This window comes from Haematobia irritans, chromosome 1 (assembly GCF_050003625.1).
Source record: "Haematobia irritans isolate KBUSLIRL chromosome 1, ASM5000362v1, whole genome shotgun sequence".
Taxonomy (NCBI): Eukaryota; Metazoa; Arthropoda; class Insecta; order Diptera; family Muscidae; genus Haematobia; species Haematobia irritans.
Window position 1 is genome coordinate 26,797,433 of NC_134397.1, and position 27,917 is coordinate 26,825,349.

Here is a 27,917-nt window from a genome sequence, read left to right on the forward strand (position 1 = left end):
GCAAAATAAGGCAGGCAAGGAGGCAATAACCTTCACAGTCGACTGGTGTTTGTGTCCAGCGAGCGATTTTTAAAGTTAGACAACAAAATTATCTAATGGTACATACCCTTATTGACAGACAGACGGATAGTCTCTCAATAAGGGTCTGCCCATAAATTCGTTTATTGTCCGTAGGTAGGTAAGTTATCTTAAACATTAATTTTCTTGAGGTCGGTAAGAATAGGCCTCCGTTGTAGGAGGTTTCAAAACAAAAAGAATTATTTTGACGCTTCGTCTGTCCGTCCATAATGGACCATCCACAAAATCCTTTAGTGTCCACAGTAGGTAAAGTACAATGCTCCAAGTTTTATAATAGTTGACTGATGTTTGTACCCAAGGAGTAACTTTTTAATGCTTGAAAACAATAAGAATTATTCGTATTCAGGAGAATGCGGTGAATTGGCTTTGCCACACAATTCAGCCAACTTCTCTATATCGAGGCGGGAAAGAGTATTTTCGCTAGGTGCTATCCACGGTTCCGGTTGTTCCTCGATCTTTGTTGTGCGATGTTCCATCGGCTGTCTCAAAACAAACGAACAGAAATTCTTTTTGATTGCACTTAAAAAGCGCCAAACGCTGATCTGAAATAGTCGATATACATAAACCCTTTGTGAATCCCCGAAGGCTTTTACCGACTAACCCTCCGGCCAATTGAAAAGTTTTCGCTTTCTTCGGATCAGCTCGTCGGGAATTTGAGGTTGCGACGCTTTGAGTTCTCTATAATCGCAAAACCCGAAAGTCGACTTTCTCCAATTTTTAAATAAAAAATTTAAACAATCTAGTTTTGCAATTTTTCAAATTTTTACAAGAAAATATTTTCCTTATGCTACTCTCTATGACCTTCATTAAGGTATAGCTATGCAGTTAAATCTTGAATTCATGCATTCCTAGAATTGACCCATACAATGCATCTTATATGAAAATGGTCTTTGCAAAGTTGAATTTAGTATGGCTCTTGTTCTTATTTTTCATTTTAGTTTCATTAGAGAGTGCATTGCATTGTTGTATGTAAAAGAAAAAGTTTGCAATGTGCTGCTGTTCCTCTCATTCTCTATTCCTTCATTTTGTTATGTTATGGATGGTCTCTCTGGAATGTGGATGTTTTAGATTTTGCTCCTGCTGTTGGTGCATGCAATAACGATGTGTAGCTGTTTGTGATGGAATTACAAAGGTGATGCACCGACCGAGGTGGTGGGTTTAACTGCAGTTTGCTTTCAACCTAACTTATATTTGATTTTAATAAACATGTCAGGTTCCCATGTTTTAATTGAAGTTTTTTCTTTCTTTTAATGGAAATTGTTCAAGTTTTTCAAGTGTTTTCGTATCGTCTCTTGTTTGAGGGTTGTTGGGTCGTTTTGGTTTGGTTCTGATTATATAAGGATATTGGATTTCAGTATATTCAAGCACAATGATGATGGGGAGTTCGATGGAAGGTTATATATTAAATTATCGGTTAACAAATAACGAAGTAAAATAATATGCTATAGTTTAAATAAAAGATAAATGTGCTATATTTATACCCTTCACCACTACTGTGGTACAGGGTATAATAAGTTTGTGCATTTGTATGTAACGCCAAGAAGGAAAAGTCTGGACCTATCGTTTAGTATACCGATCGTCTTAGAATTAAATTCTGAGTCGATTTAGCGATGTCCGTCTGTCTATCCGTCCGTCTGTCTGTATATGTAATTTTGTGTGCAAAGTACAGCTCGCAGTTTAAGTCCGATCATCCTCACATTAAAAAAAAAAAATATTCATATAATCTCATGTGTAGAAAATTTTATTTATGTATAGGTATGTATACAATATTTTTATAATATTAAATTGAGCCGACGGGCTTTTTGGGCAGCAAATAAATCAATGACTTTTTCAGTCGGCACATTTATTCGGCGATGAACCGACATTAATGCCAATCCATTGAGTCTACTCTCGCTAGTCCAATTTCTAAGATACGTCTTTAATCTCTTCATTGTTGAAAATGAAAGTTCGGATGAGTACGTAGTAACTGCAGGGATGGAAAATGCAGTACTATAGTACTTTTTTCAATACTTTTTCACCCCGGTCAGTACCGTAGTGCCCCCGCGAATGATTTAGTACCTTTTGTGTAGACATTTTTGAGTCGATATCAGATTTATGGTACAATAGCTTTGACAAAATATTTTATTATTTTGAGAAAGTCTTTATTAACCTTATTTGCTAATAGTCTTTTACAAATATGGCAAAACGGACATGTTCATGTGGGAAGAAAATCTCGATTTTGTAAAAGACATAGTCGAAAACAGGATTTTATTGAACTTCAAGAATGTTTTAGTCGAAAAAAGAATGCGATTCTATATTATCGATTTTTTATTTCGGTAGAAAATATTGTCAAAATTTTATTTCTATATAGAATTTTTGCAAAATTTTATTTTTATATATTTTATATATTTTATTTGATCCCCCCATCCCCCCCCCTGAATACGGCCTTGGCTCCCATATATATCTTTCGTCCGATTTGAACTTATATGGTCTCAAAAGCCAGAGTTTCGCCCTGATTTGCTTCAAATTTTGCACAAGGAGTACGGTTAATAATATCATTAAGTGTACCTAATTTCGTTGAAATCGCTTCAGATTTAGATATAGCTCCCATATATTTTTTTTGTCTGATTTGCACTTATATGGCCAAAAAAGCCAGAGGTTTGTCCTGATTTGCTTTAAATTTTGCACAAGGAGTACGTATAATAGTATTGTTAATTGTTCTAAATTTGGTTGAAATCGGTTCAGATTTTGATATAACTCCCATATATATCTTTCGTCCGATTTCGACTAATATGGCCTCAAAAGACATAGTTTTGCCCTGATTTGCTTCAAATTTTGCACAAGGAGTACGTTTAAGAGTATCATTCAGTGTGCTTAATTTGGTTGAAATCAGTTCAGATTTAGATATAGCTCCCATATATATCTTTCGCCCGATTTACACCCATATGACCACGGAGGCCAAATTTTTTCTCCCATTTACGTTTTTTGCTGAGATAGCACGATTTTAATTCTAACTATGCATGTCAAATTTGGTCAAAATCGGTTCATATTTAGATATAGCTCCCATATATATGTACGCCAGAGTAGGGGAAATATGGTAGAATGTTTCATAAATATTTTAGACCCATTTTCAATGGAAGTTTCCTCCAATTGAAACGATAGTTTCCACAGTTACATTTAATATGCTATTTAAGTGCGTCATCTTGATATAATAAGGCCAAAATACCCACATTTTACACAAAGTTATGTGATGATTTCCATAATTCAACAAACTTTCCACAGAATGGTCGAATTTTAAATAAAACTCCGACTTGTGGAAATATCGTCCGAATTGGCCAAATAATATATCACAACCCACAATTGACCATATATCTTAGCGAGATTTAACCAATATCCTTGTAAAATCGACACTGCTGTGTAGCAAAAGTTGTAAATATTACTCAAATTATCCTATATCTCGAATACATATGTATCGCCCGATAAATCATAAATGCTCTTTTGTATAATTGCATCAAAATTGCTCTAGCTTTATATTTTCCATATATTTTTTACTAACTTTTTGTTTCATCCCAGGGTGTTAGCCGATTTAATTTTTAATTCTAGCGATTTGTAGAAGTACCAAAAATGTTCTGCAAATCGTTTCAGATATAAATATTTGTATATGGGAATATAAACCTTTATAATAACTCCCAACAAATTTGAAGGAGTTGAGATGGTACCACAAATTTTGGTCTACATAATGGTAAAGGGTACAATATAGTCGGCCCCGCCCGACTTTAGATTTTACTTACGTGTTTTTATATAGATATTTTTATATAAGAAAAATTTGAAATTACAAAGAAATTTTGCACTTGCTCTATATCTCAGACGAATCCTATTTTAGGAACTCCCAACCCAACATACAGAAGATGAGTATTTTTTAAAAAAAAAAAAAAAAAAAAAAAAAACAGCATATAAATGACAGCGTACTCCCCACTCTAAACATAAATTCAACTAAATAATAAATTCAATAACTAAATTCAACTAATTTTAAACAAAATTTGAACAGATGCTGCTGATCTATTTCAAAGTTCTTATTAAAATATTGAATTCTACAGCTGAGGTCAATTGTTTTTGTTTTTTTTTTTTTTCTTTTTTTGATAATGTTTTTTTATTTATGTCTAAATGTTGGGTAAATATTTAACAGCTGTTGAATGTGTTGAATGTGTAAAATTTTCCCCAATGCTTGTGTTTTATGGGTAGCTACAAGCTAATGTTAGCTAAAAAATTGTGGTGGACCATGATGCGTATAATCAATTCTTACTGTATGGGGAAATAATCATACGCCATATAGGACCCCATAATTACGTAGAAATAACCAAGAGAGCAAACACAATATAGTTCTATGGTTTAAAGCAGTATCACAAAACAAAAACTCTATCAATAAATAAATAAATAAAACAAAATTGACATTGAAATGTCCTATAAAAATTAAAAGATGGCACAATCAGTAATGAACTTTTACTTATAAAGAACAAGTGTATACGGCATAATATACTTGTATACCCACCAAATATCAAATATCATAATGTCCTTTTAAAATCCCTAGTCGAATCGGTTTAACGGTTGCCACAATTGGTTGAATTTTACCATATATGGTAGATTTTTTACTGTTTGGTAGATTGGTAGAATTCTTGGTATTTTGGTAGATTGTGCAAAACATTCCTCTAACACTTAGAGGTACCTCAATTTTCTATAGAAATAAAATTTTGAACAACTTTTCTAACATTTTAACAAAATTTTCTATAAAAATACAGTTTGGAGAAAATATTTTAAAAAAAACAAGTATATACGGCCGTAAGTTCGGTCAGGCCGAATCTTATGTACCCTCCACCATGGATTGCGTAGAAACTTCTACGATAGACTGTCATCCACAATCGAAATACTTGGGTTGTGGTATCTTAAAACTTCTTAACATCGTTTTCTAATGAACTTGATATGGACCAATTTTTGTGCGATTGGAAATCGATTTATCTGAGGGATATATATAACTATAGACCGATATGGACCTAGTTAGGCATGGTTGTTAACGACCATATACTAGCACAATATACCAAATTTCAACTCACTCCGATGAAATCTGCTCCTCCAAGAGGCTCCAAAACCAAATCTTGGGATCGGTTTATATGAGGCTATATATGATTATGGACTGATATGGACCACTTTTGGCATGGTTGTTAAATTTCATATACGATCACCACGTACCAAATTTCAAGCAGATCGGATGAATTTTGCTTCTCCTAAAGGCACCGGAGGTCAAATCTGGGGATCGGTTTATATGGGAGTTATATATAATTATGGGCTGATAGGAACCAATTCCTGCATGGTTGTTGGATACCATCACGTACCAAATTTCAACCGAATGGGAAGAATTTTGCCCTTCCTAGGGGCTCTGGAGGTCAAATCTGGGGATCGGTTTATATGGGTCCTATATATAATTATGGACCGATTTCGACCAATTTTTGCATGGGAGTTTCAGGCCATATATTAACACCACGTACCAAATTTCAACTGAATCAGATGAATTTTGGTCTTACAAGAGGCTCCGCAGGTCAAATCTGGTGATCGGTTTATATGGGGGCTATATATAATTATTGACCGATGCGGACCAATTGCATGGTTGTTAGAGACCATATACTAACACCATGTACCAAATTTCAGCCGGATCGGATGAAATTTGCTTCTCTTAGAGGCCTTGGAAGCCAAATCGGGGATCGGTTTATATGGGGGCTATATATAATTATGGATCGATGCGGACCAATTTTTGCATGGTTGTTAGAGACCATATACTAACACCATGTACCAAATTTCAGTGGGATCGGATGAAATTTGCTTCTCTTAGAGGCCTTGCAAGCCAAATCTGGGGATCGGTTTATATGGGGGCTATATATAATTATAGACCGATGTGGACCAATTTTTCCATGGTTGTTAGAGACCATATACTAACACCATGTACCAAATTTCAGCCGGATCGGATGAAATTTGCTTCTCTTAGAGGCCTCGCAAGCCAAATCGGGGGGATCGGTTTATATAGGGGCTATATATAATTATAGACCGATGTGGACCAATTTTTGCATGGTTGTTAGAGACCATATACTAACACCATATACCAAATTTCAGCCGGATCGGAGGAAATGTGCTTCTCTTAGAGGCCTCGCAAGCCAAATCGGGGGATCGGTTTATATGGGGGCTATATATAATTATGGACTGATGTGGACCAATTTTTGCATGGTTGTTAGAGACCATATACTAACACCATGTACCACATTTCAGCGGGATCGGATGAAATTTGCTTCTCTTAGAGGCCTCGCAAGCCAAATTTGGGGGTCCGTTTATATGGGGGCTATACGTAAAAGTGGACCGATATGGCCCATTTTCAATACCATCCGACCTACATCAATAACAACTACTTGTGCCAACTTTCAAGTCGATAGCTTGTTTCGTTCGGAAGTTAGCGTGATTTCAACAGACGGACGGACGGACGGACGGACATGCTCAGATCCACTCAGAATTTCACCACGACCCAGAATATATATACTTTACGGGGTCTTAGAGCAATATTTCGATGTGTTACAAACGGAATGACAAAGTTAATATACCCCCCATCCTATGGTGGAGGGTATAATAATATTTCGAAAAAAAAATTCCATAGGAATAAAATGTTGAAAACATTTTCTATAGAAATAAAATTTTGAGCAAATTTTCTATGGAAATAAAATTTTTAGATAATTTTTTATAAAAATACAATTTTAGGAAAATTTTGTATAGAAATAAAATTGTGGTGACATTTTCTATAGAAATACAATTTTAACAAAATTTTCTACAGAAATAAAATTTTGAGAAAAGTTTTTATAGAAATAAAATTGTGGGAAAATTTTCTATAGGAATAAAAATTTCAAACATTTTCTATAGAAATAAAAAATTTCAGATAATTTTCTATATAAATAAATGTTGACAAAATTGTCTGTAAAAACAAAATTTTCTATAAAAAATGCAATTTAACCTATTAAAAAAATATATTATGAAAAAATTTTCTATTGATATAAAATTTTAAGAAAATTTTCTATAGAAATAAAATTTTGAGCAAATTTTCTATGGAAATAAAATTTTTAGATAATTTTTTATAAAAATACAATTTTAGGAAAATTTTGTACAGAAATAAAATTGTGGTGACATTTTCTATAGAAATACAATTTTAACAAAATTTTCTACAGAAATAAAATTTTGACAAAATTTTCTATATAAATAAAATTTGGAGAACATTTTTTATGGAAATAAAATTTTGAGATAATTTTTTATAAAAATAAAATTTTAGGAAAATTTGCTATAGATATAAAGTTATGGGAAAATTATCTATAGAATTAAAATTTTGATCAAATTTTCTATAGAAATAAAATGTTGACAGAATTTTCTGTAAAAACAAAATTTTCTTTATAAATAAAATTTTGAGAAAGTATTAAAAAAATAATATTAAAAAAATAATATTAAAAAAAAATCTATAGAAATAAAATTTTTAAAACATTTACCATAGAAATAAAATTTTGAAAAAATTTTCTATGGAAATAAAATTTTGAGAATTTTTTTTATAAAAATAAAATTTTACGAAAATTTTCGGTAGAAATAAAATTGTGGGAAAATTTTCTATAGAAATAAAATTTTGACAAAATTTTCTATTTAAATAAAATTTTGAGAAAAGTTTTTATAGAAATAAAATTGTGGGAACATTTTCTATAGAAATAAAAATTTCAGAGATTTTTCTATAGAAATACAAAATTTCAGATAATTTTCTACCGAAATAAAATGTTGACAAAATTTTCTGTAAAAACCAAATTTTCTATAAAAAAATGCAATTTAACACATTAAAAAAAATTATTATGAAAAAATTTTCTATTGATATAAAAGTTTAAGAAAATTTTCTATAGGAATAAAATTTTGAGAATTTTTTTTTGAAATAAAAATTTTATATATAAATACAATTTTGAGAACATATTGTATAGAAAAAAATTGAAAAAATCTTCTCTTAAAAAATGGAGACATTTTTCTTTAAAAAAATTTTCTATGGAAGTAAAAATTTGAAAAAAATTTTTAATAAATAATATTTTGAGAAAATTTTTTATAGAAATAAAATTTCCAATTTTATTATTAAAAGATTTTTTCCAAATATATTTACTCGTTTTTGACAGTTATATAGAGAGTTAAGTATATCAGAAAAATGCTGAATTTGTAAAATTGTGTACAACATCGGGAATTTTATTTTTATATATGGGCATAATTCTTCGACACATCGACGAAAGTTTAAAATCCCTGATCGACTATATCGCGTGTCTCCTGGCCTGAGCCATATAATGCAAATCTATATACAGACTTAAACAAAGCCGTAATCCCATATTAAAAAGCAATTCATAAGTTTTTCATCAAAATAAAATTAAATTTAAAAATTGATATTTAGAAATTTTCGAATATAACCGAAAGTCAGAGGAAATTTAATTTTATTTTCCGAAAATCATGACAGAATTGCAAGGGTTGTAACGACACCAAGCAAATATGGCCCCATTTAAACTTAAACCGCATACTAGATATGCTAGTGTTCTCGAGACGCCAGATATCACTCCTGATATCTGCTATAACGGGTCGCTGCCTGATAGGCGAGTTTGCAAAAACTATTGGTGCTAAGTATAATGACTATTGTATGAGCTGTCATGATGCGGAGGAAAAGGAATCAATAAAACACCTCTTGTGTGAGTGTCCTGCATTTTGTTTAATGCGTAAGCAAATTTTAGGGGCATATAGCTTCAGATTGCTGGCGGACCTGGAAAACGTTAACTTAAGCAGTCTGATAATGTTTTTGGAACAATCTGGTTGGTTCAACAGAAGGAAATAATCGAGAAGGTTCAGGGTTCAGGTTAAATCTAGAAGTGCCCATATGTAATACGTACTTTTGGTTATGTGGTATCACAATGGACTGAATAGTCTAAGTTAGTTAGCCTGAATCTTAATCGGGCTGCCACTTTAACCTAATCTAACCTTCCGAAAATCATAACTCTTCATTATTTATTACGAATATCAAGTGTAAACGCCCGGCTTGTAAGCGAATCGTTGGGTGTTAGCAGTTTGTTTTTGATATACGACAGCCACGGTTGCCACTGGAGCCAAAAACAAATCTACCAAAATTTGGAGAAAAATCTAACAAACAACTACCAAACAAAAAATTAAGGAATTAAAAAATTCTTCTATAGAAAATTTTGTAAAAATTTTATTTCTAGAGAAATTTTTGTATATGGAAAATTTTCTCAAAATTTTCTTTCTATAGGAACTTTTGTCAAAATTTTATTTCTATGAGAAATTTTGTCAAAATTTTATTTCTATAGGAAATTTTGTCAACATTTTATTTCTATAGAAAATTTAGTCAAAATTTTATTTCTATAGAAAATTTTGTCAAAATTTTATTTCTATAGAAAATTCAAAATTTTATTTCTATAGAAAATTTTCTAAAAATTTTTTTTTCTATAGAAGTTTTGTCAAAATTGTATATATTAAAATTTGTCAACATTTTTTTTATACAAGTTTTGTCAAAATTTTTTTTTTCTATATTAAAATTTGTCAAAATTTTATTTCAATAGAAAATTTTTGTCAAAATGTTGTCAAAACTTTATTTCTATAGGAAATTTTGTCTAAATTTTATTTATATAGAAAATTTTGTCTATATTTTATTTCTATAGAAAATTTTGTCAAAATTTTATTTCGATAGAAATTTTTATCAATTTTTTTTATACCCTCCACCATAGGATGGGGGTATATTAACTTTGTCATTCCGTTTGTAACACATCGAAATATTGATCTAAGACCCCATAAAGTATATATATTCTTGGTCGTGGTGAAATTCTGAGTCGATCTGAGCATGTCCGTCCATCCGTCCGTCTGTTGAAATCACGCTAACTTCCGAACGAAACAAGCTATCGACTTGAAACTTGGCACAAGTAGTTGTTATTGATGTAGGTCGGATGGTATTGCAAATGGGCCATATCGGTCCACTTTTACGTATAGCCCCCATATAAACGGACCCCCAAATTTGGCTTGCGATTGCTCTAAGAGAAGCAAATTTCATCCGATCCGGCTGAAATTTGGTACATGGTGTTAGTGTAGGGTCTCTAACAACCATGCAAAAATTGGTCCATATCGGTCCACTTTTACGTATAGCCCCCATATAAACGGACCTCCAAATTTGGCTTGCGATCGCTCTAAGAGAAGCAAATTTCATCCGATCCGGCTGAAATTTGGTACATGGTGTGAGTATATGGTCTGTAACAACCATGCAAAAATTGGTCCATATCGGTCCACTTTTACGTATAGCCCCCATATAAACGGACCTCCAAATTTGGCTTGCGATCGCTCTAAGAGAAGCAAATTTCATCCGATCCGGCTGAAATTTGGTACATGGTGTTAGTATGTGGTCTCTAACAACCATGCAAAAATTATTCCACATCAGTCCATAATTATATATAGCCCCCATATAAACCGATCCCCCAATTTGGCTTGCGGAGCCTCTAAGAGAAGCAAATTTCATCCGATCCGGGTGAAATTTTTTTATTTCTATAGAAAATTTCGCCAAAATTTTATTTCTATAGAAAATTTTGTCAAAATTTTTTTTCTATAGAAAATTTTGTCAAAATTTTATTTCTATAGAAAATTTTGTCAAAATTTTATTTCTATAGAAAATTTTGTCGAAATTTTATTTCTATAGAAAATTTTGTCAACTATTTTTTTTCTATAGAAAATTTTTTCCAAATTTTACTTCTATAGAAAATGTTGTCAAAATTTTATTTTGTCAAAATTTTATTTCTATAGAAACTTTAAACTTAATTATATACGTATGTAATCTGCCTTTTTTAGTTTAATATATACTACGTATGGACTACCTTGTAATTTAGAAGACGATGTTAGGAAGTTTTAAGATAACTTGCCATCGACAAGTGTTACCGCAACCCAAGTAATTCGATTTTGGATGACAGTCTTCAGTAGAAGTTTCTACGCAATCCATGGTGGAGGGTACATAAGCTTCGGCCTGGCCGAACTTACGGCCGTATATACTTGTTCTATATTAAAATTTGTCAAAATTTTTTTTCTATAGAATTTTTTTTATCAAAATTTTATTTCTATAGAAAAGTTTGTCAAAATTTTATTTCTATAGAAAATTTTCTCAAAATTTTGTTTCTAAAGAATTTTTTTTCAAAATTTTATTTCAATAGAAAATTTTCTCAAAATTTTATTTCTATAGATTATTTTTGTCAAAATTTTATTTCTATATTAAAATTTTATTTCAATAGAAAATTTTCTCAAAATTTTATTTCTATAGAAAATTTTGTCTAAATTTTATTTCTATAGAAAATTTTGTCAAAATTTTATTTCTATAGAAATTTTTATCAAAATTTTATTTCTATAGAAAAGTTTATCAAAATTTTATTTTTATAGAAAATTTTCTCAAAATTTAATTTCTAAAGAAAATTTTCTCAAAATTTTATTTCTATTGAAAATTTTCTCAACATTTTATTTCTAAAGATTTTTTTTTTAAATGTAATTTCTACAGAAAATTTTGTCAAAATTTTATTTCTATAGAAAATTTTTCAAAACTTTATTTCTAAACAAAATTTTCTCAAAATTTTATTTCTATATTAAAATTTGTCAAAATTTTATTTCAATAGAAAATTTTCTCAAAATTTTATTTCTATAGAAAATTTTGTCTAAATATTATTTCTATAGAAAATTTTGTCAAAATTTTATTTCTGTATTAAAATTTGTCAAAATTTTATTTCAATAGAAAATTTTCTCAAAAGTTTATTTCTATAGAAAATTTTGTCAAAATTTTATTTCTATAGAAAATTTTGTCAAAATGTTATTTCTATAGAAAATTTTGTCAAAATTTTATTTCTATATTAAAATTTGTCAAAATTTTATTTCTATAGAAAATTTTGTCTAAATTTTATTTCTATAGAAAATTTTGTCAAAATTTTATTTCTATATTAAAATTTGTCAAAATTTTATTTCAATAGAAAATTTTCTCAAAATTTTATTTCTATAGAAAATTTTGTCTAAATTTTATTTCTATAGAAAATTTTGTCAAAATTTTATTTCTGTATTAAAATTTGTCAAAATTTTATTTCTATATTAAAATTTGTCAAAATTTTATTTCTATAGAAAATTTTGTCTAAATTTTATTTCTATAGAAAATTTTGTCAAAATTTTATTTCAATAGAAAATTTTCTCAAAAGTTTATTTCTATAGAAAATTTTGTCTAAATTTTATTTCAATAGAAAATTTTGTCAAAATTTTATTTCTATAGAAAATTAAAAATTTTATTTCTATAGAAAATTTTGTCAAAATTTTATTTCTATACAAAATTTTCTGTAAATTTTATTTCTATAGAAAATTTTTTCAAAATGTTTTTTCTATAGAAAGTTTTATCAAAATTTTTTTCTGTAGAAGTTTTGTGAAAATTTTATTTCTATATTAAAATTTGTCAAAATTTTATTTCAATAGAAAATTTTCTCAAAATTTTATTTCTATAGAAAATTTTTGTCAAAACTTTAATTCTATATTAAAATTTTTCTAAATTTTATTGCAATAGAAAATTTTCTTAAAATTTTATTTCTATAGAAAATTTTGTCTAAATTTTATTTCATTAGAAAATTTTGTCAAAACTTTATTTCTATAGAAGTTTTTATCAAAGTTTTATTTCTATTAAAATTTTATTTCTATAGAATTTTTTTGTCAAAACTTTATTTCTATAGAAAACTTTATCAAAATTTTATTTCTATAGAATCTTTTTGTCAAAACTTTATTTCTATAGAAAATTTTCTCAAAAGTTTATTTCTAAAGAAAATTTTCTCAAAAATTTATTTCTATAGACAATTTTATTTCTTAAAAATTTTTTTCAAAATTTAATTTCTAAAGAAAATTTTCTCAAAATTATATTTCTAAAGAAACTTTTCTCAAAATTATATATCTAAAGAAAATATTCTCAAAATTTTATATCTATAGAAAATTTTGTAAAAATTGATAATTGATGATAATTGGTTGATAGTTTTGCTGCAAGGAGAGGATGCTGATGAGGAATGTGGTAATTCCGAAACGTGCGTCCATCCTACCATCTTGCAATCTATAGGGCTGTGGCCAAATAAATTTTACAAACATTATTTTCCTCAGTTGGTTAAGCTACTCTTGTAGTTTAGTCAACGCAATTGTTTTAAAGCCGACATCAAAACAACAAATGAAATTTAATTTCTATATATAATTTTCTCAAAATTTTATTTCTATAGAAAATTTTGTCAGCATTTTATTTCTATAGAAAATTTTGTCAAAATTTTATTTCTATAGAAAATTTTCGCAAATTTTTATTTGTATAGAAAATTCTGTCAAAATTTTATTTCTATAGTAAATTTTGTCAAAATGTTATTTCTATAGAAATTTTTGGAAAGGAATGTTATGCAAAATCTACCAAAACATTAAGAATTCTATCAATCTACCAAACATTAAAACATCCACCATTTTTTGGAAGTATTCTACCAACTGTGGCAACCATGACGACAGCCCGTTCAAACGATTACCCCAAAATGCATACGTTTCGTAAGATTAAGAAAGAACAAAAATGTACGTCTCGTTTTCCTATCAACTGGTCAAAACACCAGCGTCACCGATTGAAAGAAGAAGAAAGAAAATATATTTTATTAAATATATAGTATATTTTGTTTTTGGCAAAAAAGAACGATTGGAAATTTATTTTAAAAAATCAACCTTTTTTCTGCCTGTTCTTGATAGTTTATTGGTACGTTTGAAAAATTGTGCTTATCGCCAAAAAATCATACGCGAAAGGTCTTGAACTAAACACGAAGAAACATAGTTTTCCATTCTATTAATATCACGTTTTCGTTGTTTATTTAATACATATTTATACAAAGTTTTTTTTTTTTTTTTTTTGAAATATTGTATATAGCTTTATGTGTTTTGCAATAGCAGTATATTATATAAGGTAAATTTACAATGAAATACCGTCTATAAATTTGATTTTCGGTCAATATGGTTGAAAATTTGTTATGACACGAAACCCTTGAAGATAATTTTTGTTTTATTCTTAGCACTAAAAATGAAATTTATTATATTTATATTTAATGTTTTCTTTTTCCATTTTGGCTGCTAAAAAGGGGTTTTTTATCCACAAAAATTGCGTTATATGATGCTTTATTTATAGTTCGAAAAAATCTTTTTCATTCCTTTTTGTATCACTCACTTTTCATTGAATTTATGCTTATTGACCTTTAGATTTCCCAATTTCCCTACATCTCATATATATGTTCACATTTATTGATTTTTATATGACATTTCTTATTTCCTTTTTCATGGAGAAGAGTTCTTTATATTCTTGGAAAATTATCTTTTTTTATGTTACTTTAAGGGCTCACACATTGGACAATGAAGACAAAAATTTATTTATATAATAACAGATGCATGGATGTGTAGATACATAAAGGCAAGGATGTTACTTATAATATGGACTTATATATTTATGATGTTATCCTTTTACATATATAGAAGTGTAATATAAATGCGATGGAGAATTTTTGATTGTGGATTATAACGAGTGAAATTCCAAAGTGAAATAGAAATAGAAATTTTACTTTGAATTTCATAAGTCATCATGGGAAAGCAGAATAAAAATATGTGAGGATTGGCCAATTATATTAATTAGAATTGATTAATAACCCAGCAAAAAAAAAACGAGTCGCCAAAAAAGTAATAAACATATTCTTTTTGGATCCGGAAGTGGTGTAAAATTGTCGCAAAAGCGATGAATTTAACATGGGCTTGTCATAGAACGGATAGCCACTATTTCAACAGCTGTTGCACTGAATTAGCATCGCATTTTAAGGTATGATCCGAATTCAGTGATTTGAATGTGAATTAAAAAATTTTGTGATATTTTGCCAAATATATAATTTGTATTTTTTTTTATGATTTTTAATGCATAGCCTGAAACATTTGGCGTCAAATATTTTCAAACATTCGCTTTTTTCTATTATGGAGTTAGCACTTTTTCGAGTAAATTTAAATTAATTGTTAACATTTTATCAATTCTTACTCTGTTTTTAATCTATTTGAAACAAAACAAGTATATATAGTAGTAATGTCGGCCGGGCCGAATTTTAAATACCCACCACCATGAATGAAATATAATAGTTTCCTTTGAAAATTTCAGGGGGGTTTGATGAGAGATATTTTCCCAAGCAGATCTGTTCAACCAGTACACTTCCCGAAGATAAATTTAAAGATTTTACCTATGAAGACTAGATCAGATTCTGAATTTATAAGAACCATTTTTTTGTTTGAGTTTTAGAGGAATCGTAAACATCGCTTGTAAGTGTGCAAGAAAATGATGAAATAACGCTTTGATTTGAAATCTAAAATCTGAAGATTTTCATTCCAAATATTTAAATGATTACGAGAAGTAAAATCTGGAAATTTTGCATTCAGTTTCAAGCAATTTTCATGATCAATGCGCCTTCTATACCCTCAATAAGTGAAATCGGTCTATAAATCCGATACACATTTTTGTGGGTCTAAAAAAAACCAATATATTTACAATTTCAGGTAAATCGGATAAAAACTATGGTTTCTAAAAACCCAAGAAGTAAAATCGGGAGATCGGTCTATATGGGGGCTATATCAAAACATGGTCCGATAATCAACATTTTCGACACATTTCATTATTTTCCTAAAATACCTCCAGATTTCCAATTTCAGGCAAATTGGGTAAAAACTACGGATTCTAGAAGCCCAAGAAGCAAAATCGGGAAATCGGTCTATATGGGGACTATATCGAAACATGGTCCGATAATCACCATTTTCCGCACATCTCTTTATTTTCCTAGAATACCTCTACATTTCCAATATTAGGCAAAATGGATAAAAACTACGGATTCTAGAAGCCCAAGAAGTAAAATCGGGAGATCGGTCTATATGGGGGCTATATCAAAACATGGTCCGATATTCAACATTTTCGACACATTTCATTATTTTCCTAAAATACCTCCAGATTTCCAATTTCAGGCAAATTGGGTAAAAACTACGGATTCTAGAGGCCCAAGAAGTAAACTCGGGAGATCGGTCTATATGGGGACTATATCGAAACATGGTCCGATAATCACCATTTCCCGCACATCTCTTTATTTTCCCAGAATACCTCTACATTTCCAATTTCAGGAAAATTGGATAAAAACTACGGATTCTAGAAGCCCAAGAAGTAAAATCGGGAGATCGGTCTATATGGGGGCTATATCAAAACATGGTCCGATAATCAACATTTTCGACACATTTCTTTATTTTCCTAAAATACCTCCAGATTTCCAATTTCAGGCAAATTGGATAAAAACTACGGATTCTAGAAGCCCAAGAAGTAAACTCGGGAGATCGGTCTATATGGGGGATATATCAATACATGGACCGATACTCCCCATTTTCGGCACACCTCTTTATGGTCCTAGAATACCTCTAGATTTCCAATTTCAGGCAAATCGAATAGAAAATACACTTTCTGGACGCCCAAGATGCAAAATCGGGAAATCGGGTCATATGAGGGTTATATCGAAACATGGTCCGATAATCAACATTTTCGACACATTTCTTTATTTTCCTAAAATACCTCCAGATTTCCAATTTCAGGCAAATTGGATAAAAACTACGGATTCTAGAGGCCCAAGAAGTAAAATAGGGAGATCAGTCTATATGGGGACTATATCGAAACATGGTCCGATAATCACCATTTTCCGCACATCTCTTTATTTTCCTAGAATACCTCTACATTTCCAATTTCAGGCAAATTGGATAAAAACTACGGATTCTAGAGGCCCAAGAAGTAAAATAGGGAGATCGGTCTATATGGGGACTATATCGAAACATGGTCCGATAATCACCATTTTCCGCACATCTCTTTATTTTCCTAGAATACCTCTACATTTCCAATTTCAGCAAATTGGATAAAAACTACGGATTCGAGAAGCCCAAGAATAAAATCGGGAGATCGGTCTATATGGGGGCTATATCAAAATATGGACCGATGCACACAATTTTCGGCACACCTATTTATGGTCCAATAATACCTCTAGATTTCCAATATAAGGCAAATCGGATAGAAAATACACTTTCTAGACGCCCAAGAAGCAAAATCGGGAATCGCTCCATATGGGGGCTATACCAAAACATGGACCGATAGGCACCATTTTCGGTACAGCATTTGATGGTCCTAAAATACCACTAGATTTCCAATTTCAGGCAAATTAGATAAAAACTACGGTTTTTATAAGCCCAAGACCCCAAATATGGGGACTATATCAAAACTTGGACCGATATAGCCCATCTTCGAACTTGACCTGCCTGCAAACAAAAGACGAATCTGTACCAAATTTCATGACGATAGCGCCATTATTGAAGGCTGCAGCGTAATGACAACAGACAGACGGACATGCTTATATCGTCTTACAATTTCTTCCTGATCAAGAATATATATACAATATATATAGGGGGGGGGACTATAACCCCCCTAGCTAAAAATTGATGCCTGAAGTTATAGGTTCAATTTATGTTTTATTTTATAAAAATAAATAAAAATTCAGACTCCAGCATAACTAGACAATTAATTTATAATAAAGCAACTAAAAGTAGTTCCCAGCAAAAAAAATGGAAATTGTTATAAAGGCACAACTTTAAAAGCACTCCCAAAAATGTCCTCACAAAGAAAATAATTACTTTAACTTCACAGTAAGTGTTTTAATTCATTTTTTATAACTCGTTTTTTTATATTTTGAATGGGTATTTTTTTTGTTTAAAATATCATAAAAAAGCAAGTTATAATAAAATGATACAAATTACTTAAATTATGTCGAAAAAATGCTAATTCCATTCTAGAAAAATTGCGAATTTTTGAAAATATTTTTAGTCAAACGTTCCCATTTCCCATTATTTATTTGGGAAAATATAACAAAAATTTTTTAATTCACATTCAAAACACTGAATTCGGATCACACATTAAGACGTGATGCAAATTCAGTGCAACGGTTGTTGAAATGGTGGGCATCAGTCCTATGACATGCCCATCTTAAGTTCATCCCTTCTGCGCCAATTTTGCACCACTTCCGGACACAAAATGAACAGTTTATTTACTTTTTTAACGATGCTTTAGTTATTAAACTAAACATAAATTTACGAACTTAAATCATATGTTCAAACACAGTTTTATTTCATAAATATCAGACTTCAAACATTCACTTACATAAGAATAAAACTATATATTGCCAACTGCTACCATGGAAGTCTTTAGCGGAAGTTTGTGCGGTTGTATTTACTTGTTTAATATTATATAAAAGCAATGAAAAATTGTAAATAGGTTTTTAAATTCTGGGGGGGGGGGGCTAAAATTTTTCTGGGGGGTCTAAGCCCCCTCCCCAGAGGCCTTCCTACGCTTATGGTCGGAAATCGATGTTTCGATATGTTACAAACGGAATAACAAACTTATTATACCCCCGTCACCATTCTATGGTGGTGGGTATAAAAAAGTTAAAATTACCCAATAAAAATATGAAAGAAGCTAGTTATACAAAATTGAATTAAAAGAACTTTCTGTCAAATTAAAAATATCTTTAAGAAGACATTTTTGGAAGTACTTAGAAAAACTTTAATTTTTTTTGTTGGTAATGAAGTTTCTTCCTAAATATGTTAATTGCCTTTTTGATGTGTATTCATTTTTTTTGAAGTACCTTAATAATTGTCTATGAAGTTAGTATTTCATTAATTTGAAAATTTCTATTTGCCATCGGCTTAACCTAATGTCTGGGTAATATTTCAATAAGTTTACAATGTCACATGCCTGAATCTAGTGGATAAATAAATCGAATTAAAGTTTTATTATGGAACTTAAATATCAAAGACTAAGGGAACATTTATATTCCAGATTAAGAAGACATCAATCAACAAATACGAGTAGGGTTAAAGCTGTCCGATTATGTTACATTTCGACGAAAACTGAGAAGAATATGAGAGACGAATTTAAAGTGAATTAAGAAAACATGAGCAAAAAAAAAAAACACAAAAATAATATCATATCTAGAACTGGCTGCTAGTGGGTCCGTCCATCCATTTATTTGTTTTTCGTAAGGCATTTGTTGCAAAATTTTCTCATGCTTTTTATACCCTCCACCATAGGATGGGAGTATATTAATTTTGTCATACCGTTTATAACACATCGAAATATTGCTCTTAGACCCCATAAAGTATATATATTTTGGGTCGTGGTGAAATTCCGAGTCGATCTGAGCATGTCCGTCCGTCCGTCTGTTGAAATCACGCTAACTTACGAACGAAACAAGCTATCGACTTGAAACTTGGCACAAGTAGTTGTTATTGATGTAGGTCAGATGGTATTGCAAATATACCATATCGGTCCATTTTTACATATAGCCCCCATATAAACGGACCCCCAAATTTGGCTTGCAGACCCTCTAAGAGATGCAAATTTCATCCGATCCGGCTGAAATTTGGTACATGATGTTAGTATATGGTCTCTAACAACCATGAACAAATTGGTCCACATCGGTCCATAATTATATATAGCCCCCATATAAACCGATCCCCAGATTTGGTTTGCGGAGCCTCAAAGAGAAGCCAATTTTATCCGATCCGGCTGAAATTTGGTACATGGTCTGGACCAACAGGTCCACATCGGTCCATAACTATATAACTATAGCCCCCATATAAACCGATCCCCAGATTTGGCTTGCAAAGCCTCAAAGGGACGCAAATTTCATCCGATCCGGCTGATATTTGGTATATGGTCTCTAACAACCATGCAAAAATTGCCCACATCGGTCCATATTTATACATAGCCCCCATATAAACCGATCCCCAAATTTGGCTTGCGGAGCCTCAAAGAGAAGCAAATTTCATCCGATCCGGCTGAAATTTGGTACATGGTGTTGGTATATGGTCTCTAACAACCATGCACAAATTGGTCTAAATAGGTTCATAATTATATATAGCCCCCATATAAACCGATCTCCAGATTTGGCTTGCGGAGCCTCAAAGAGAAGCAAATTTCATTCGATCCGGCTGAAATTTGGTACATGGTGTTGGTATATGGTCTCTAACAACCATGCAAAAATTGGTCCACATCGGTCCATAATTACATATAGCCCCCATATAAACCGATCCCCCGATTTGGCTTGAGGAGCCTCTAAGAGAACCAAATTTCATCCGATCCGGCTGAAATTTGGTACATGGTCTCTAACAACCATGCCAAAATTGCTCCACATCGGTCCATAATTATATATAGCCCCTATATAAACCGATCCCCCGATTTGGTTTGCGGAACCTCTAAGAAACGAAAATTTCATCCGATCCGGCTTAAATTTGGTACATGATGTTAGTATATGGTCTCTAACAACCATGCAAAAATTGGTCCACATCGGTCCATAATCCGGTCATCCGATCCGGCTGAAATTTGGTACATGGTGTTGGTATATGTTCCCTAATGACCATGCAAAAATTGGTCCATATTTGTCCATAATTATATATAGCCCCCATATAAATCGATTCCCAGATTTGTCCTCCGGAGCCTCTTGGAGGAGCAAAATTCATCCGATCCGGTTGAAATTTGGAACATGGTGTTAGAATGTGGTTTCTAACAAACACGCAAGAATTGGTCCATATCGGTCCATAATTATATATAGCCCCCATATAAACCGTTCCCCAGATTTGATGTCCGGAGCCTCTAAGAAACGAAAATTTCATCCGATACGGCTGAAATTTGGTACATGGTGTTAGTATATGGTCTCTAACAACCATGCCAAAATTGGTCCACATCGGTCCTTAATTATATATAGCCCCCATATAAACCGTTCCCCAGATTTGATGTCCGGAGCCTCTAAGAAACGAAAATTTCATCCGATCCGGCTGAAATTTGGTACATGGTGTTGGTATATGCTCCCTAACAAACACGCAAGAATTGGTCCATATCGGTCCATAATTATATATAGCCCCCATATACTCCGTTCCCCAGATTTGATGTCCGGAGCCTCTTGGAGGAGCAAAATTCATCCGATCGGGTTGAAATTTGCAACGTGGTGTTAGTATAAGTCCGCTAATATCCATGCCAAAGTTGGTCCATATCGGTCTATAGTTATATATAGCCGATCCCCAATCACACAAAAATTGGTCCATATCGGTTCATATTCATGGTTGCCACTCGAGCCAAAAATAATCTACCAAAATTTTATTTCTAAAGAAAATTTTGTCAAAATTTTATTTTTATGGAAAGTTTTGTCAAAATTGTAATCCTATAGAAAATTTTATCAAATTTTATTATGTGCGTGAAGATAAATTGTAAATTGTAAATAGCTAAGACACAAACCAGACAGATTTAGCGGCGCACCGAATGGGTTAATTGAGTTATGCTAAAGCGACCAAAAAATGGTTATATTTATTTTGACTAATTTTAACCAATAATAAATTAACTAACCGACAAATTTGATACCATAATAAAGGTCTCGGAGTGCACTTTCAGAATATAAGGTCACATGGATAAAAGATACAATAACGATTGAGATATTGCAGAAATAAAACCGCACTAATAGATCATTATTTTTTATAAATTCAGGCCACTGTGCAAAACTGCCCATGATATTTTGGTACCAGGAGAAAGGGCGTGACGTGTACTTTCTGGCTATATGGTCGCTATATTCGAAACCAATCCAGAAATTTGTGTTTTATGCAATTTAAAGGAAAAATACTAACTTGGATGTATTAATATAAGGAAAAATGTCCCACTGTGCAAAACTGGCCAGGATATTTTGGTATCGAGAGAAAGGGCGTGACATGTACATTATAGATAAAATATTTCTATATTCGAAATCAATCCAGAAAATTGTGTTTTATCCAAGTTAATAGGAAATTACGAACTATGATAGAAATATAAAGAAAACTGGCCCACTGTGCCAAACTGCCCAGGATATTTTGGTATCAGGAGAAAGGGCGTGACATGTACTTTACGGCTAAATGGCTTTTATATCCAATACCAATCCAGAAATGTGCACTTTGTCCAATTTTATGCAAAAATGCAAACTACGTTCGAAATATAAAGAAAAATATCCCACTGTGCAAAACTGCCCAGGATATTTTGGTATCAGAAGAAAGGGCGTGACGTGTACTTTCTGGCTATATGGCCGCTATATTCGAAACCAATCCAGAAATTTGTGTTTTATGCAATTTAAAGGAAAAATACTAACTTGGATGTATTAATATAAGGAAAAATGTCCCACTGTGCAAAACTGCCCAGGATATTTTGGTATCGGGAGAAAGGGCGTGACATGTACTTTATGGATAAAAGATTTCTATATTCGAAATCAATCCAGAAAATTGTGTTTTATCCAAGTTAATAGGAAATTACGAACTATGATAGAAATATAAAGAAAACTGGCCCACTGTGCCAAACTGCCCAGGATATTTTGGTATCAGAAGAAAGAGCGTGACGTGTACTTTCTGGCTATATAGTCGCTATATTCGAAACCAATCCAGAAATTTGTGTTTTATGCAATTTAAAGGAAAAATACTAACTTGGATGTATTAATATAAGGAAAAATGTCCCACTGTGCCAAACTGCCCAGGATATTTTGGTATCAGGAGAAAGGGCGTGACATGTACTTTACGGCTAAATGGTTTTTATATCCAATACCAATCCAGAAATGTGTGCTTTGTCCAATTTTATGCAAAAATGCAAACTACGTTCGAAATATAAAGAAAAATATCCCACTGTGCAAAACTGCCCAGGATATTTTGGTATCAGAAGAAAGGGCGTGACGTGTACTTTCTGGCTATATGGTCGCTATATTCGAAACCAATCCAGAAATTTGTGTTTTATGCAATTTGAAGGAAAAATACTAACTTGGATGTATTAATATAAGGAAAAATGTCCCACTGTGCAAAACTGCCCAGGATATTTTGGTATCAGAAGAAAGGGCGTGACGTGTACTTTATGGATAAAAGATTTCTATATTCGAAATCAATCCAGAAAATTGTGTTTTATCCGAGTTAATAGGAAATTACGAACTATGATAGAAATATAAAGAAAACTGGCCCACTGTGCAAAACTGCCCAGGATATTTTGGTATCAGGAGAAAGGGCGTGACATGTACTTTACGGCTAAATGGTTTTTATATCCAATACCAATCCAGAAATGTGTGCTTTGTCCAATTTTATGCAAAAATGCAAACTACGTTCGAAATATAAAGAAAAATATCCCACTGTGCAAAACTGCCCAGGATATTTTGGTATCAGAAGAAAGGGCGTGACGTGTACTTTCTGGCTATATGGTCGCTATATTCGAAACCAATCCAGAAATTTGTGCTTTATGCAAATTAAAGGAAAAATACTAACTTGGATGTATTAATATAAGGAAAAATGTCCCACTGTGCAAAACTGCCCAGGATATTTTGGTATCAGAAGAAAGGGCGTGACGTGTACTTTCTGGCTATATGGTCGCTATATTCGAAACCAATCCAGAAATTTGTGTTTTATGCAATTTAAAGGAAAAATACTAACTTGGATGTATTAATATAAGGAAAAATGTCCCACTGTGCAAAACTGCCCAGGATATTTTAGTATCGGGAGAAAGGGCGTGACATGTACTTTATGGATAAAAGATTTCTATATTCGAAATCAATCCAGAAAATTGTGTTTTATCCAAGTTAATAGGAAATTACGAACTATGATAGAAATATAAAGAAAACTGTCCCACTGTGCCAAACTGCCCAGGATATTTTGGTATCAGGAGAAAGGGCGTGACATGTACTTTACGGCTAAATGGTTTTTATATCCAATACCAATCCAGAAATGTGTGCTTTGTCCAATTTTATGCAAAAATGCAAACTACGTTCGAAATATAAAGAAAAATATCCCACTGTGCAAAACTGCCCAGGATATTTTGGTATCAGAAGAAAGGGCGTGACGTGTACTTTCTGGCTATATGGTCGCTATATTCGAAACCAATCTAGAAATTTGTGTTTTATGCAATTTAAAGGAAAAATACTAAATTGGATGTATTAAGCACACATTTCTGGATTGGTATTGGATATAAAAACCAGTTAGCCGTAAAGTACATGTCATGCCCTTTCTCCTGATACCAAAATATCCTGGGCAGTTTTGCACAGTGGGACATTTTTCCTTATATTAATACATCCAAGTTAGTATTTTTCCTTTAATTTGCATAAGGCACAAATTTCTGGATTGGTTTCGAATATAGCGACCATATAGCCAGAAAGTACACGTCACGTCCTTTCTTCTGATACCAAAATATCCTGGGCAGTTTTGCACAGTGGGATATTTTTCTTTATATTTCTATCATAGTTCGTAATTTCCTATTAACTTGGATAAAACACAATTTTCTGGATTGATTTCGAATATAGAAATCTTTTATCCATAAAGTACATGTCACGCCCTTTCTCCCGATACCAAAATATCCTGGGCAGTTTTGCACAGTGGGACATTTTTCCTTATATTAATACATCCAAGTTGGTATTTTTCCTTTAAATTGCATAAAACACAAATTTCTGGATTGGTTTCGAATATAGCGACCATATAGCCAGAAAGTACACGTCATGCCCTTTCTTCTGATACCAAAATATCCTGGGCAGTTTTGCACAGTGGGATATTTTTCTTTATATTTCGAACGTAGTTTGCATTTTTGCATAAAATTGGACAAAGCACACATTTCTGGATTGGTATTGGATATAAAAACCACTTAGCCGTAAAGTACATGTCACGCCCTTTCTCCTGATACCAAAATATCCTGGGCAGTTTGGCACAGTGGGCCAGTTTTCTTTATATTTCTATCATAGTTCGTAATTTCCTATTAACTTGGATAAACACACAATTTTCTGGATTGATTTCGAATATAGAAATCTTTTATCCATAAAGTACATCTCACGCCCTCTCTCCCGATACCAAAATATCCTGGGCAGTTTTGCACAGTGGGACATTTTTCCTTATATTAATACATCCAAGTTAGTATTTTTCCTTTAAATTGCATAAAACACAAATTTCTGGATTGGTTTCGAATATAGCGACCATATAGCCAGAAAGTACACGTCACGCCCTTTCTCCTGGTACCAAAATATCATGGGCAGTTTTGCACAGTGGCCTGAATTTATAAAAAATAATGATCTATTAGTGCGGTTTTATTTCTGCAATATCTCAATCGTTATTGTGTCTTTTATCCATGTGACCTTATATTCTGAAAGTGCACTCAGAGACCTTTATTATGGTATCAAATTTGTCGGTTAGTTAATTTATTATTGGTTAAAATTAGTCAAAATAAATATAACCATTTTTTGGTCGCTTTAGCATAACTCAATTAACCCATTCGGTGCGCCGCTAAATCTGTCTGGTTTGTGTCTTAGCTATTTACAATTTACAATTTATCTTCACGCACATAATTTTATTTCTATAGAAAATTTTCGCAAAATTTTATTTCTATAGAAAATGTTGTAAAAATTTTAATTCTATAGAGAATGTTGTCAAAATTTTAATTCTATTGAACATTTTGTAAAAATTTTATTTCTATCGAAAATTTTGTCAAAATGTTATTTCTGTAGAAAATTTTGTCAAAATTTTATTTATGATTTTTATCTCATAATCTCAGCTGAAGGTCTATAAATTAAACTCGAAATTGTTGGTTTCTAGTTTTTTATTTTCCGATATTTCGGTTGACTTCGTCAGACCGTTTTCAAGGCTACAATTTACAAAATTAAACAAAAGTTAATTACAAAATTCACAAATTAAAGTTAAACTATTGTCATTTACATTTTATCCGATGTCTTGTTACTTCGCTGTCTGGTTTTCTACTGGTGATCAATTTCTCCTGTGTTTTTGTATCGTATGTCGATATATTCTCGCGCAGTTCTCAATATCTTTTTTATAGTTTATTCTCTCGTTAGTGGGAGTGTTAATTATGTGTAACATTTCCAGAGTAAATCTTCGTCTGTAGTTGTTTTCCTTGCATAGGATTTCTACGTTATTAAAGTTAGGTTTGTGACCAGTCAATGTACAGTGGGTCGCAAGTGCTGTTTTTTGTTCCATTGGTTTGTCTGTTGTTTTTATATCCGATTTATGTGAAGACAATCTTGTTTTTAATTTTGTCATTGTCGTACCAATATATGTCTTTTGGCATAAGTTGGATTTGTCACCGTTGCATTTTATCTTATATACTACGTTGTGTTGGTCTTCATTCTTAATTTTTGTTTTTGTTTTACTAAATAATCCGTTGACAGTGTTTGTAGTTTTTAACGCGAGTTGATATTTTTCTTTATTGTATATGTCAGACTTGGACAGTCTCTCGGAGAAGTTTGGTATATATGTCACTGGTTTGTATATTTTTGAATCCTTTTTCTTGGTCAATTCTCGGTTGTTGTGTAGGTTGGCTTTCACTTTCGATAAGAGTTGATATATCGTTCGTTGTGGGAAATTGTTGTCTTGGAGAATTCGTTTAATTTTATTTTCATTTTCAGAATGAAATTCTGGATCACTAATATTAAATATCCTTCGTATGAAATTTGTCGCTGTATTGATTATTATACGTTTACTGTGCTTAGAGTAAAAATTGAGCAGTCTCCCAGAAGCCGTTGGTTTTTGGTACCAATTTAGTCTCAGTTGGTTTCCTTGTCTATGTATTATTACGTCAAGATATGGTAGTTTATTGTCCTGTTCTAATTCCTTTGTAAATTGAATTTGTCTATTAAATGAGTTTAAGGCCTTTAGTGTTTCGTCGACTTCTGATGCCTTTATGATTGCGAAGATGTCATCTACGTATTTTGTTAATATCGGTGGTTTAGTAATATTTTTAAATACTTCGTCTAAAAGTTCCTCCATAATAATGTCTGCTACAATTGGTGAAGCAGGGGAACCCATTGGCATACCTTTTAATTGCTCATAAATCTTGTCCTCAAATTTAAAATATCTGGTGTCCTTGATACAAAATGTAATTAAATCTATGAATAAATCCTTCGTCATGTTCGTATACTGCTCAATTATGGTCCATTTTCTTTCAATCGTCTGAATTGCTAGCTTTACCGGAATGCTTGGAAATAATGACACCACGTCAAAGGATATTAAAACTTCATCATCTTCAATCGTCATATTTTCCAATCTTGTCTTAAAATCCGCAGAGTCCTTAACATTATATTTAGAGTCAAGTGTTATATTTCTTAATATACCTACTATGTATTTACATAAATTGTACGATGGCGAGTCTATCGAAGAACAAATAGGTCTTAATGGTGTGCTCTCCTTATGTATTTTTGGAAGTCCGTAAATCCTTGGAGCTACTGCGGTCCTGCTTGTCAACTTGTTTTTCTCTTGTTCGGTAATAATATTGAGATTGTAAAGTTTTTCCACTAATTTGTTGTTCTTCGTTTGGAGTCTAGAGGTGGGATCTATTTTTATTCGTTTGTACGTACACATATCGTGTAATATTTCTTTCATCTTTTGATCATAGTCAATTTTATTCATTGCAACCGTTTTTCCCCCTTTGTCAGCACTAAGAATTAGAATGTCATCATTTTCCTTTAAATATTGTCGTGTCTGTACCACTGTGCTTGATATGTATTTATCTCTTAAGCTCATTTGTGATCTTCGTAAATGATCGTTTATCAATGTTGTCAATTTTGTTCTCGCCATCGTACAATTTATGTAAATACATAGTAGGTATATTAAGAAATATAACACTTGACTCT

At 31.7% G+C, this 27,917-nt stretch overlaps 1 protein-coding gene across 1 annotated transcript; it reads right to left on the minus strand.

Moving 5' to 3' along the window:
• Positions 1–410: 410 nt before the first annotated feature.
• Positions 411–27,861, minus strand: LOC142222487 (uncharacterized). Its single transcript, XM_075292653.1, has 2 exons — positions 26,863–27,861; positions 411–620 (listed from the first exon to the last, which is right to left on the minus strand). The coding sequence occupies exons 1-2, from the start codon at positions 27,859–27,861 to the stop codon at positions 411–413; spliced, it is 1,209 nt and encodes a 402-aa protein (XP_075148768.1).
• Positions 27,862–27,917: the final 56 nt, after the last annotated feature.